Source organism: Brassica napus, chromosome A3, assembly GCF_020379485.1.
Source record: "Brassica napus cultivar Da-Ae chromosome A3, Da-Ae, whole genome shotgun sequence".
NCBI lineage: Eukaryota > Viridiplantae > Streptophyta > Magnoliopsida > Brassicales > Brassicaceae > Brassica > Brassica napus.
The window spans coordinates 29,618,738-29,633,682 of record NC_063436.1 but is presented as its reverse complement, the minus strand read 5'-3'; the positions used below and the strand labels follow the sequence as shown (position 1 = coordinate 29,633,682).

General features: G+C 35.0%; 1 protein-coding gene across 2 annotated transcripts; it reads right to left on the bottom strand.

The window, feature by feature from the left end:
• Window positions 1–7,769: 7,769 nt before the first annotated feature.
• On the bottom strand, window positions 7,770–13,237 carry LOC106423332 (CHD3-type chromatin-remodeling factor PICKLE-like). Of its 2 annotated transcripts, none has more exons than XM_022717026.2 (18): window positions 13,129–13,237; window positions 12,416–12,488; window positions 12,088–12,227; window positions 11,832–11,993; window positions 11,531–11,748; window positions 11,318–11,413; window positions 10,897–11,033; window positions 10,623–10,808; window positions 10,427–10,534; window positions 10,219–10,287; window positions 9,910–10,015; window positions 9,729–9,831; window positions 9,384–9,458; window positions 9,195–9,262; window positions 9,014–9,090; window positions 8,525–8,655; window positions 8,222–8,435; window positions 7,770–8,114 (listed from the first exon to the last, which is right to left on the bottom strand). In XM_022717026.2, exons 2-18 carry the CDS (start codon window positions 12,482–12,484, stop codon window positions 8,037–8,039), a joined length of 2,037 nt encoding a protein of 678 aa, XP_022572747.1. In that variant the 5' UTR covers window positions 12,485–12,488; window positions 13,129–13,237; the 3' UTR covers window positions 7,770–8,036. The 2 variants fall into 2 exon arrangements, with proteins under 2 accessions (XP_022572747.1, XP_048621756.1); XM_048765799.1 differs by having other exon boundaries at window positions 13,064–13,133.
• Between the last annotated feature and the right edge of the window lie 1,708 nt (window positions 13,238–14,945).

The following is a 14,945-nucleotide window of genomic DNA, read 5'->3' as shown; positions in this document are numbered from 1 at the left end:
CAGCCAAGATTTTGACTGGGGTCAATTTTATTTATAACAAAAATACTTTTTTTTTTCCGCCAAAGTTTTTTTTATTAAATAAACGGGCCAAGCCCAGCAACGGCCGAAGCCCACATACAGCAACAAACCGGCTTAAGGCCCAAAAGACTACGGGCTAAACAAAAACCTAAATGGGCCCAAAGCCCATCCTCAGAAACCGGACGACGAGGTCGGAGAGCCGGTAAAGAAGGCTAGACACACCGACAGATCTGCTCTGTTCACGCGATACGCGTCGCCATTACCTCGACTTAACCACCTCCGCCGCTACGCCGTCGGGGCAATACCAGCTAAAAAACTGCGTTCGTCGGAGCTTGGAAACAGACAAGCCTCCAAACGAACCCGTCACCGTTCTTCACCGCACTGTCTTCACGCCGGCGAGTTCCATCGATCACCGAGATCTCCACCGACTTTGAATCACTTCAAACCCTAGACAATCGAACCGAGAACCACTGCTTTCTTCCTTTGAAAGACGTCACCCTCTCCGGAGAGCTTCATCGTCTAACGATATCTCCTCCGGGGTGACCCAAACCTCACCTTAATGGCAACCTCACCGAACTTTACCCAAATCAAACTATTAACCTTAACCCAAAAGACACCGGGTTTCTAAGCGGCAGCGTGGAGCTTTGCAAGCCTCCACTCTCCGTAACCAGAGCCGGCGAAAGCGGAGCTGAATAATACTCCCCTTCCCGGAAGCTAAAAGCGGCGACGGTGGATCTGAGCAAGCCTCCACCTCCCGTATCAAAGCCGGCGATGACAGATCTAGATTAGCATCCATCTCCCGGAAAATACCACACCTGTGCATGGAAGGCGCTCCCTCTCCACCGTAGCCTCCAAACGAGCGCGTCTTTACTCCAAGAGCCGAGCCACCGTAAGAGATGGTTGCGGAATCAGAGCTCAAACAAGGCGGTCGTTGACAGGATAGCGGAGAAAGGGCTAAGAGGAACAACTTCGCCGGAGGAAACAGGACTCCGGCGACGGCACGGACGCTCACGCGCCGGCCGTTCGCCGGTTCCAAAGTAGATCTGTAGTGACTCTCTCTCTCTAGATATATGAACCAAGAGATTAGCTCCAGGCTGGGCTTAACAAAAATACTTAATTAATATTAATTAAATGTTAGCATTTTATTTAAATTTATTAAAATAAATAAAATATTATAAATATTGAACAGGTTAAAGTGATATGTATCCACATTAACTTATCAAATTGTTAGTATTTTGAATTTTTCAAAATAAGTAATAATTTAAAACGAGTTTTAATCTAAATGGTTAACAATAAATAAAATTATGATAAAGAATGAAAAGAAAACAATTTATGTGTAATATAAAAGTTGTAGTATTAATTATTCTTAGTGGATATAAATATTGAACATCGGTAAAAAAAAAAGAAACAATTAGGATAAAAAAATGAAAAAATGTTTAAATAAATTACGAGTATCTCTCGCCTTTGACCAAGTAAAAACATTAAGAGAGTTTTTGGGAACAATCGTGGGGTCAAGTCATGTTCTCCAAAATATCATAGGGGTGAGAATACTAATGATACACTATTTTACTAAAAGTTATTTCAAAAATGCAAGTAGAATTTTCATTTGACATAAATCTATGGGGTCAGGTGACCCCCCTCTCCTACAGCTACATCCACCCCTGAATATGTATATAACGTAGTGATAACGCTGTCTTTCATCTCAGTCAAGGATGCCAAATTGAACATTATCAAAATAATGCGAACAAATTTATATGGTGATCAGGGAGGGGGGAATTTTCTTTCCATGCAAATCTCAAGTAGAAATTAAATCATTAGTTAAAGCATGTAAAGATATGTGTGCCTTGAGTTGTGAGAGAGCTCATATATATAGCCAGGTATTTGGTTTACTAAGAGCATTTCCAATCCCACTACAAAATGGAGTGGATTGTGAACAAACAAAAAATGAAAGCAAGGAAACAATTAGGTCTGGGCAATATATCCGAGAACCGAACAACCGATCGGTATCCGGTCCGATAAAAGCGGTTCGATTCGGTTTCGGATTTTATAAATAAACCGTACGGTTCATGTTTCTGAGTTATAATGGGTGTCGGGTCGGATCGGGTAAAAACCCGACAACCAATTGTTAATCACTTCATACCCGATACAAACTCAAACCTAACCCCTCTTTCTTTCAATTGCGAATCGAGAGAATATATACACCCAGATTCTCTTCGCAAATCTCAACCAAACTTTTTCAAAATCTCAACTTGCCTATATTCAATCCGAAATCCTTTCCATTACCCGAAAATCAAATATCCTCAATGATTCTATCGTCGATTCGAACTTGGAACCTTTATTCCAGCTCCTATATATGTCTCTGCGAATCCTTAGACTTGACAAGCCATTCCACCTCTTTACACAGAAAGTAATCAATCCGAGGTCCTTACTAGTTACATTCTAAATATTCGATTCATCATTCATGTATCTTTATTTTTCAATTTTAGATTTTAGGTAGATAATATTATTGGTGATTTGGGTTTAAGTCTTGTGATTTTTGTTCTTAATCTGAAAAGAATTTGTCATGAAACTTTAATTGTCTTTTAGTTCTTAAACTTGTTTGTGTAATGAGTTCATTCGTGTGATGTTAGTTCTTCAGTTGTTCTTATGTTTTCTTCTTCTTACAGTGTGTAATAGGTCTCTCTCGTGCTCTCTCATTTACGTCTGTTTTGGCTTTTGAAAACCATACTAAACTAAGTTTGTTTACAGTGTGTAATAAGTCACTTGCGATCACAATTAGCAGTTTAGTAAACTTAGTTCTTCTTGAGTATATATGTTTTGAAAACAGAGTGATGTTAGTTCTTCTATTATTTTCATATATTGCGATGCTAGTTTTGATTGATTTCATTTTTTTTTCTTGCAGATGGCATCCTCATCATTCAATAACCAGCAACCTGATGTCGAAATGCAAGGTGAGGACCAAGAGTTCCAAGAGACAAACGTAACGTCTCAGGCGAACAAGGCGAAGAAGATGGTTGTGCCAAGGTCTACCGTGTGGGAGCATTTCACCAGAACCAAGGAGAATCGAAACAAGTGTATTTGTCATCATTGCGAGAAGACCTTTTCATGTGCATCCAAGTCCGGAACTTCTAACCTGAAGCAGCATCTGCAAATTTGCAGAGAACACAAAGCTTGGTTAACTAGTCAGAAGAAGAATCAACAACAGATTGGTAATGGAGGAAACCTGAAGGGATTCAAAGTGAGTGAAGCACTTTTCAAAGAAGCGCTTAACGAGCTGGTGGTCTTAGCAGAATTGCCACTTTCATTCATTGAAAGTACTGCTTTTAAACACTTCTGCGACAAGGTACATTGCCGCCTTTTTAATATTTTAATGTCTTATTTTGCTCTTGAATTGACAAGGTTCAAACTTACTTACTCTTTTGATGTCTTATTTTGCAAGGTTAACCTTCCAAAACCCCACTCAAGAAGGACTTTGACAAGGAACATTGTCGAGATGTTTGTGAAAAAGAAAGCAGCCCTGAAGAACTTGCTTATCTCAAGCAAACAAAGAGTTTCACTTACCACTGATATTTGGGTATCTCAAGTGACAGGTACATTATTTTTTTAACTAAAAATTGTCGATACAAGCTTGAATCTTTTATTCAACTAATGACTTACACGGTTTGTATGTCTCGCAGGTGCAAGTTATATGGTTATCACTGCACATTTCATTGACGATCAGTGGCAGCTGAAGAAGTTAATCATCGGCTTCAAATATGTCATGGATCACAAAGGTCAGACAATCTCGAACGTTCTTTTAGAGTGTTTAGCTGACTGGGGAATTGAGAGGCTATTTTGCATAACGGTAGATAATGCAACCGCCAATACTTCTGCCCTTAAGAGATTCCATGAGGTCTTTAGATCCATTGCCCCTGATGCTTTAGTCTTAGATGGGAATTTCTTACACATGAGGTGTGCGGCTCATATCATTAACTTGATTGCTAAGGAAGGTTTAAGTGATTTAAGTGAGAATGTGTTAGCTATCAGGAATGCTGTTCAGTATGTTAGGTCCTCAACCACTAGGTTAAACGCCTTTGATCAGAGAGTCACAACCGGTAAGATGACTCGTGGTAGCTTGCCCCTAGATGTAAAGACTAGGTGGAATTCAACTTTCCTTATGCTATCTAGAGCATTACAGTTTAAGGCAGCATTTGATAGAATGGAAGCAGAAGATAGACTGTACAATGACTACTTTCTAGAGGTAGATAATGGGGTTAAGCGGTGTGGACCACCTGCTTCTTGGGACTGGAAAGCTGTTGAAAAGCTTATTAGGTTCTTGGTCATATTTTACAATAGCACCTTGGTTGTGTCGGCCTCATCTAAGGTCAATGCATTCAAATGCTATGGTGAGATCGTGACAATTGAGAGAAACCTTACTGGTTTAGTTAACAGCTTAGACCCTGAGTTGAAGTTGAAAGCTTCAGAAATGTTGAAGAAGTTTTTAAAGTATTGGGGTGGTGTCAAGGGTGTCAACAAAATGTTGATCTTAGCAACCATCTTTGACCCTACACTGAAGATGCATTTCGCAAAGCTCTGTTTTGAGAAGTTGTATGGGAAAGATAGCTTGGAGGCTAAGGAGATGACAAAAACGGTGACTGATCTGCTCACATCCATGTTTAAGGAGTACAACCTGCGTTTCAAAGGAGCTTCTGGACAAGCAACGCAACCAACTGAAGCTTCAGCCGTCTCTGGTCCAGACTCTCAAGAACAAGCAGTGGAAAGAATGGAACTAGTGGTTGAGGATTTCGGCTATGAAAGGATGGATGCTGTGTACAAGGAACTTGTTGCTGAAAGAGGTGAAGATACTAGGGATGAGCTTGAAGTTTACTTGAAGGAAGCAGTTGAGATTCCAAAGCTCTTACTGGGAACCGAGTTTGACATACTGTCGTGGTGGAGAGTTCACAAAACGAAGTATCCGGTCCTTGCAGAAATGGCGAGAGATCTCATGGCTATGCAGATTTCATCAGTGGCATCAGAAAGTGCTTTCAGCACAAGTGGAAGGATATTAGAACCTCATAGAAGCTGCTTAACTCACTACATGATCGAGGTTATTATGTGTACTGAGCAATGGCTTCATGCTGACATCAAGCTGAAGGAAACCATCATCACAAATGAGCAAATCCTAGCTGATGTGGAAGAGCTTGATAAGCTTGAGAAAGGTATGAATTCGTTTGCCTTTCTTATGTGTTCGTTTGACTTTGTATGCTGGTCATTTAATTGATTTTTTTTTGCCTTTTTATCAGAGTTTGAAGCTCACAATCTTGATGATTGAAGTCTGGTTTCTGAAGGTTGAATGATGGAGTTTGAAGTTTGAAAGAGTTTATTTTTATTTCACTGATTCTTGTTGCTTTTTGTTTGGTTTTCAGTTGGATAATGGTGATCTTTGTTTTGTTTTTCATTTCAATAATGGTGATCTTTCTACTCTAATAAAGTTTTAAAGTTGCGTTCACTTTTGTGTCAAATGTGTTATGACTTATGAGTTTGATTGTGTTTCTTTATGTGTCTGACGTTTGCATGCAAGTTTTGTTTAAAATTCGAGGCTGAGTATGTGTCTGAGTCAAGATGAAAACGAATGGGATGATTGTAATTGTTGACCATGCAGAGCAAGAGTACCAACTACTAAGTGTTTATCACTACGAAACAATTAAAACATAACCGAAACCCGATCAAGAACCAATATCCGAATGCATTACGGGTTTGTTGCAACTTTGTGATGTTACAATACCCGAACCGAACCCGACTATAAACCGAACCGAGATCGACCCGAATTCTTTAAATATCCGAATGGTGCTGTTTTTTCTAAAACCGAAAACCCGTAACCCGATTGAACCCGAACCGACACCCGCTTGGTCTTCCGATTGCCCAGGCCTAGAAACAATTAGGATAAAAAATGAAAAAATGTTTAAATAGTTACGAGTATCTCTCGGCTTCGACCAAGTAAAAACATGTTAATAAAGTTATTGGGAACAATCATGGGGTCAAGTCACGTTCTCCAAAATATCATAGGGGTCAGTATACTAATCACTTATATATTAATTGAGAAATATTACAACACTGTTTTGTAGACACGTGTCAACATGAAAATGAAATTCAGAATTCTTAGAGAAATATGTTGGTCCATCTTAACTTATGTTATACTTTTTATTAAACTAACTATTAAATTGATAAATAGTGTACAAAAGAATGTTCTCGTACTTTCTTTAAATAAAATCTACGGAATTGCCTAATATGATTAACGTATATATGATAATTAATGATTATGAATAATAAATATTTGATAATGATTTTTGTATCTTAGCTCTTTTTTGTTTAATTTTATATTACTAAAATATATTAAACAACCACATTAATCATATAATAAAAAAATTAATTTTTTTCTTATATGTTATATTTTGAGTTTTTCAAACGATTATAAATTACTAAAAGCATTAAATTTCTCACACTAAAATGTTGTGATCAATGGTTTAATTTTTTTTGGTAATAACAATATACAAATGATCATAAATCGTATAAATATAAATCGCATTTACTAGACATTCATATTATATATTAATATAGTTTAAAATTAAACTATATAACATATAAAAATACTTAAATATGATAATTTCTAAATTTGAATTGAAAAATATTAAAATCTTAATATTTTAATTTTGAAATTTGCATTCAAAAATCACACATTAGAAATTTTGTGTTTATCATATGAGTATGAATTCTCAATAATAAATATTTATATTAAAATATGCTATATATCTATGTCCATATCATTGAAATTTAGTTATATACCATATAAAGTAAATAAATGATTGTTTTGATTTATTTACTAAAACATATCGTAAATAAACAAGATGTATTGTTTTGATTTATCTCTTTACTCTAATTTAATTATATACGTAATACGTAAATGAATACAAATAGATAATAATAGATAAAAATTAGTTTTATATATGACATTCTCTCCGCGCAATTACGTGGATCTTAAGCTAATAATACACTATTTTACTAAAAGTTATATCAAAAATGCAAGTAGAATTTTCTTTTTACAGAAATCTGTGGGGTCAGGTGACCCCCCCTCTCCTACCGCTACCTCCGCCCCTGAATATGTATATTACGTAGTGATAACGATGTCTTTCATCTCATCCAAGGATGCCAAATTGAACATTATCAAAATAATGCGAACAAATTTATATGGTGATCAGGGAGGGGGGCGTTTTCTTTCCATGCAAATCTAAAGTATAAATCAAATAATTAGTTAAAACATGTAAAGATATGTGTGCCTTGGGTTGTGAGAGAGCTCATATATATAGGCAGTTATTTGGTTACTAATAACATCTCCAACTCCACTGCAAAATTTACTGCAAAATGGAATGGATTGTGAACAAACAAAAAATGCATTACTCCATATATGCAGTAATGTTTTTTTTTGTTCACAGCTGTATAAACTACTTCATTTTGCAGTGGGGTTGGATATGCTCTTAAAAAAGATGAATTACATGTAAGGATGAAAAATGAAATAAAATAAGAGAGATTAGTGATTCAGCTTTTGTTCTGAGCTTAAATGCTTGATGCTATCAATTTGGAGTTCTTTTCAAGTTGTGCTAGCTTATCTGATCAAGAAAAGTAGTTTCAGTGAAAATAATTTGATCAATCATAACCTTATTTCGGCTAACTATATATATTATAATAACTTCAATTTCGAAAATTTGGATGAAAGATAAATATAAGCAAAGTATATATTCAGTCAAATCCCCAATAATATATAGTTAATAAAAGTAACAATCCAGCCACATCCCAAATAAAAATCCAGTCAAATCCCAAATAATAGGCTAATGAAAGTAACAATAACTCCAAAACATATCAGCTATGTTTTGGTTCTAGGTTCAAAACAATCCGATACAATGACCTCAACTTCTGTTTCCTCCATATTAACAGTAATATCTTCTGCAGCTCTCTTCTGAGTCCTTCTCAACATCACCATATCTTCACATGACACTTACCCTCCTCCTTATGTCGGCAATGGCAATATCCAATAAGGGATGTTCATCAGTTCTTCTCCCATTCTGATCACAAAAGATACAATGGGGATCAGTCATAGGCACTAGATTAAGAATTTGATGCAACCAATGCTGCATCAACATGTAAGTGAGTCAGGATAAAAAATACTTACACGGTAGTAAGTATCAGCACACTCATCACTCATTGCATTCTCCAGAATTTCAAATCGTTTTCTCAAATAGTCAGCAAGTTGTCTGTGCGGATCTTTCTGGTCTGGATTAGTACGAGTCAAATTTTCAACAGGGACCTTCAGTGCTTTGCAGATGAGTTGTTCCAGCTCGAACTCTTTGTCTTTAACAATGTCTATCCATTTCCCAAACCCGTGCCTACATTTATCAAGAAGGGAAACAACATATGAGAAATATGTTTTTTTTGTTAAGGTAAGGATCCTCTCTGCAAGGCTTTTAGTTCTTACTTAGAAACGGCACGCAACAGTAACTTGTCATGTTCCTTGTTCCAATTTCTTTCATTTTTTAGTGCAGCGAATCTTCCGATAATAGGGTCGGGGAAAACAGTTTTACTTGGATGGTTTTCTATAAGTTTCACCTGTGAATCAAACAGTGAGAGTAAAGCACAAACAAAAATGAGTGAACCAAAAGATAGGGACATGCACCCCCTACATGTGTATTAAGTCATCGTAAAGAGTGAAAATGAAGCAAAAATAACCAAGAGGTATACCACAGAATATACCAAATATTATTTTGTTTAAGTGTTGGTTTCTAGACAGTTGTGAGCATATCACTAGCCCTAGCTAACATAATGATAACATTTTTTAAACAACCACATTGATAGCAATCCACATATACAGACACCTCAACTTCATGAAGCAAAACTGTGCATTGATCCTAGAAGATGACAACTAAGATATTCTAAAAATTAAAAGGGTTTCGGTCTGTAGACTTACCTTCTCTTGTAGTAGCATCATAACAGTAATTCTGGCAAGTACTTTGTCACGAGTTAGTCCTATCTTTGGGACCATATCTACAGAGATCATTTGCAGTAATACATTAACTAAGATAACAGAAAAAGCAATAGAAATATCTAAAAATGGCAACAAGAAAATGAAAAGATAAGTTATCAATCACCTGAAAAGGTTGGAGGATTAGTATCTTGAGTGTCTTTGATGATGAGCTCCAGGAAAAATTTTCCATAACTGAGAAACAACAAAATAGAAAAGTAGGTGATAAGAACATATATATATCGTTTCAAAGAATGAATGAGAAGTTTTTTGTTAAGCAGGTGAAGAGAAGAGCATCAATGGCTTAAGTCCTTACTTGTTTATTTCATCATAGGTCTTCCACATTAAAGGATAAACAAACTCCTTCCAATCATAGTTTCCAACTCCATACCTGCAAATTATTAATCATATTAAAATGTGGAAACCATATGGCAACTCATCAAGACACAAACTTGTGCGCAAACACTGAGAGACTTTATTTGAAACAAGGCCGGTTTAAGACATAGGATGAAACATTCGTTTTAACCTCCAAATTTTATTGAGCTATTATATATGATTGCATAATCCCTAAATTATATATATTTTTATTATTAAGATTAACTTAAAAATATTTATAACTCCCTAAATCTCAATCATGTTCTAATGAGAAAAAAAGATATACCTCATCAACGTATCTAAGAAAGTCTTCCTTTGGCTCTCCCTAAAACCTAACACCCTCAGAGATTTCCCTTGGCCTTCTATCAAAGGTCTTGGCCCCGAACAAACTTACAACCAAAAAAAAATTAATTGGGAATCTTTGTAAAATTTATTTGGAAACATAATTAATGAAAAGGTTATAGTACGGTGAGTCTTTCTACGGTGAGTCCTTCTACGGTAAGGCCCTCTAGTCTTCTTGTTTCCTTGTCTAGCTTCTTCACCATCAGTTGGTTCAGCTTCTTTTTCAACAATCTAGCGAAAGTAACAAGAAGAGGAATAAAACACGTTTTCTAAAAGATATGATCTCTCTAAGCAGTCCAAAAATGAACAGAGACATGAAAGAAATTTATGCATAACAGACAAAAAAGGATATATAATGACAAATCATTATCGCCTGATGCTACATGCATACATATAATTTGGATTTTGGACTGGTGGAATCAAAAAGAGTATACCTGCTTACGGTTTCTCTTTCTCTTTCCAAGAGCACTGAGCTGCTCAGCTTGTTGCTCAGAATTTACCACCTAATAGAACACGAAAGAGCTTAAAGAGGTAACCATATTTGCAGAAATAATGCAACTAAATATATATATCACAATCTTAATTGCAGAAAAATGTATATGCATGCACACAAGATAACTTTACCAAAATCACCAAACGAACCTGAAGTGGTCTTCCTGTTAAAAGAATGTGATGCTCACACGTAAACTGCTTCAGCGAATAGAACAGCTTTGGATTCTCATTTTCCAACCGATGGCCGTCATCAACAATCTAACCAAGGAAAAATAACAATAAGAAACATATGAGATTTAAAGAAAGACATGAAACATATAGTACCATTATAATAAGAAAGAAGTACCGTGCATTTCCACTTGATTGGTTTTAGGACTGCTGTGTCTACGTCAAGTATCTCATAAGACGTGAGGATGACATCAAACTTAATTCTGTTGGTTTCTCCACGGACTCCATTCATACGACCCCTTGGTAAGTAAAACTCGTGCTGTATAATAACAGTACGAGCTTGAGAAGTACCACCGTACACAACCTGAACCGTTAACAAAAAAATATGAGCATCATTTATTAACCAATTAATAAACATACCAAACATGATGTGTTCACTACTGCTTACATACCACATTCATCTGTGGTGCCCATGTGGTAAATCCTATCTCCCAGTTCCGCAGAGTGGAACTAGGAGCCACTACCAAAAACGGAGCCACGTTTTCCGCAAAAAGCGAAGCTAAAAAGGCAATGCTTTGAATTCTTGTGCCTGCAATGGCAACACCACAAATCTCAATATTATTATTAGGGTCACATAAAAGGGAAAAAGCCTCCATAATAAACATGTCCGTTTCTTGGCACAAAGATAAAACATTTATCCCTATTGACTTCTAAATCTTAAAGAGCTATTATACATGATCTCCAAATTGTCGATTTTTTATTAATATTAGCCTAAAAATGTTTATATTCCTCTAGATCTCATATCCGGCCTTAATACTAAACGAAAATATATGCCACCAACTAGAGTGAGAATGATATTACCGAAGACATTACCTAGCCACATGTTATCGGCGAGGACTACATGAGTTCGGTTTGACCACGCAGACCTCAAAAAGTTAAGTCCTTCAAGGTGGTACGGCTGCAATGAGCCTTTTAACAACAGTAAGACGAATATATCAATACACATACAATACCAAACAAGATGAGTAATATATCATGGCACTACATCAACAGTACATTAAAGGTTCAAGTAGCCTGATTATATACCTGTGATAAATTTAGGCGTAAGACTAGTTATCTGTTTGAAACCTTCATGATTTCTCTCATGGTCAACATACATACCTCTGCGATTACCAAAGTTTATATCAAAGAACCTTCGAAATTCGTTCTGGAAGGTTGAGATGTCTGATTCAGATTCCCAGTAACATTCAGCATAGGAAAGTCCTTTGAACTTCACCAGGTACTTCCTCTGACCATCTTCTTCCCTGCACCAATAGGAAAAACCAAAAATAAACACATACTCTTTGATGAATCTTCATGAATAAAAAAAAGATTTTCATCACTTAACCGAAAGGATATTATCCGGTCAACAGTGGTCCACTCGGGAGGAATGGCAACAAAATCATATACTTTGTTACCGAGTGACTCCATTGTAGAATGGAATTGGTTCACCATGGTTTCTAAACCACGAAGGGACTTGTAAGCCTTCTCGAACTCATGCTCGGGCACCCTGATAAGATAACACACCATTTTGTTATAAGATAAGCAGACGAGAGGCACAACAAAACCGCCATGAGCATAATAGTTTGCATGTTCAAACATACCAAGAGCAGTGTAGATACGAGAACCCTTTCCATTTCACAAGATATTGATTCACAAAGACTTGCTTTGGTACAGGACGGTTAGATGCCATAGGACGCATTTGGCATTCCAAGATCTTTTCCATCGCTAGAAGATGACTAACCTATATAAATGGAAAATAATTCTAGGTCATTGCCGTGTAAACCAATCAACACATGACATTCTTAATACAAAAATTATCCATGTGTAATAAATCTCCAACACCAATTTTTCTGTATATATTTTCTTTCCCTAACATTTAGGAAAACCTATAAACAGTAAATGTTTGCACAATCAGACAAAGAGACAAACCGCTTCATCTGGAGTGTAAACTGGTGTACGATCTGGTCGTGCACTCAGCCTACCAACCAAGACAGCCATATCTCTGCAAGATAACACCACAAGAATGATTCAATAGATTAAAGAGACAAATCGTAACAATCACCTAGCTTAGAGATTGAATACAAACAAAAAAACGAGCCAAATGTATAAAAAAACAACATGTGGTAATTAAGCGGACGTTCTTCACATATGATATCAAACGCTAAAGAGTAAATTATTTGACATCATGAACATAAGCTAAAGATCATGCCTAATCAACATGCTTGACAAAATAAAATGATTATGATGAAATTCAAAAAACCTAAGCGGGAAGATGAACGGAAAACTCGGTGAGTCCTACAAACCTTATCAGAAAATTTTATCATCTTCAATATCATCAGTTCTAGATCTGATTAGAGATCCAAATTCAGAAATCAAGAGTCATTCACGTACACATCTCTCGAAAAACTAATAATCATATTGCACCCTTAAGTTAGGTATGAGAAGATCAATACTCAAAAACCAGATATTTGCAAACTCAACAACAACAAACACACACATAAAAAATCTTTTAAGACAAAGAAGGCAGCTAAATCAAAAGCAATTGAACTTGTTCAGTCATTAGAGTTCCAAACATACAAACACGTTCTCGATATTTGAGTTCAGGGAAAAGGGCCACGATGAGTAAGAGAGAGGATCGCGACCTTTGTTTCTCAGATTAAGTTGTCTGATGAGAAATATCTACGAAACCCACAAAATGGAATACGACAGAGGAGTGTGCAAACGCAGGCGTTAGAACGTAACGGGGGGGGGGGGGGGGGGGGGGGGGGGGGGGGGGGGGGGGGGGGGGGGGGGGTTCTTTACTGATTCGACTAATACATCTTTATATTGAAGGAAGTGTGGTGATCATTTGTTTCAATCTTATCTCTTACAAAATGTGTGGTAACCCCATTTATATTGTACATTTACACTTGCAACAAATAAGAACTGTAATTTACATTTTTGACCAAATATATACATAGTTTAGGAAAGAAAAGTAATTATTTTAAACCTTAAGTTTTCTTTTCTGAGAAGTTGACCAGAAAGATTTGTTCCCTAAGTTTATATGGTTACTATGGAAAAAAAAAGTTTAGTACATTGAACCAAATCAAAAATCAATCATTTGCAATGGGGAAAATCTTATACATGCAATTCAGATTATATAAAGTTTAGCATATTTGCTTGTCACCAATAGTATGAAGCTAAAGTTTCCTATTGTAAAGACAAGTGGCAGATATTCTTGCAGAAGTTATAGATTTTAAGAGGTTGATGATTAATTTCACAAGATTTGCAACGGTTATACAAACTACAAATTTTAACATGTGTCGAATAATAAGATTTTAGTAATAAGATTTTACTAGACCTTTGATCTGCGCACGGTAGCGAGTATTTAATTTGTGTTTGTATTTATTGATATATTTGTAAATGTAATCGTATTTCTAAATGTAAAAGCATCTCCAATGGTGCTTTATTTTTTTATTCCATTGGTACTTCATTTTTTTCTTCACTTCTTCAAATTTTGAAGAATTGAACAGTATTTCTTCAAATTTGAAGAAATACTGTTCAGTTTTTCATTTTTTGAAGATGAACTCTTTTATTTACAAATCAATCCTTAGCTTTTATTTATTGTCATTTTTTACTTTAACAAATTAAAAGTGTTAATGTCATCCAATTAACTTTAAATTTTACATTATTACTTATATCTAATTGAATATCAATAACGAAGAATATGAAATTTATTGATTTCTAAGAATTTTATGTTCGATTTAAAAGAATTTAGAATAAAATAAGCTCATTTTTTGTTTTAAAATACATTTTTAATCACTTAAGAGATACATGTATTTAGTGCTTTTTATAAAATCTTTTGTTTATTTATTTATGTTATGTGTAATAATTGTATTATATAATAATTATTAATTTATAATAAATAGTAATTGGGTCAAACTAATGTTAAAACAAAACATATGGGTAAAATTAGTAAGTTTGAAAAAAATAAGGTGTTATTAATAATTAATTATAAAGTGGTGGTAGAATATACTTAGAATATTCCATTTTGAAGAAAAATATGAAGAAAACCATTGGAGAGCATGTTGCTTTATTTTTTGAAGAACTACAAATTTTGAAGAACTTCAAATTTTGAAGAAAAAAATGAAGTTAAACATTGGAGATGCTCTAAATATTATATTTGTACTTAATTTTATACTTTAGCATTTTAGCGTAAATTATGTCAACAATATTGGGTATTATATAAAAAAAATCTAACATTTATCCATGTCTAAGATATATAATGAACAAATTAAAAAAAAAAATAAAAAGTACAAAAAATAGGCAATTATGAATTAGCATGCTATTTATTAGCTATAATATTTGTAAGAAAATAAAATAATCATTAAACTTTAATCAAATTCGAAACATGTAAAAATTATGATTTAAATTTATAAGAAAATAAAATAAAAATATCAATTTGATGTAATTGATAAGA

Bases quoted from the DNA above. Each gene is read 5' to 3' on its own strand.
- LOC106423332 (XM_022717026.2), bottom strand. From the start codon at position 12,484: ATGGCTGTCTTGGTTGGTAGGCTGAGTGCACGACCAGATCGTACACCA. The intron at 11,749-11,831 runs GTTAAGTGATGA...CTATTGGTGCAG, and splicing joins GACCGGATAATATCCTTTCG to GGAAGAAGATGGTCAGAGGA. The intron at 10,809-10,896 runs GTATGTAAGCAG...TTAACGGTTCAG, and splicing joins GGGCACCACAGATGAATGTG to GTTGTGTACGGTGGTACTTC.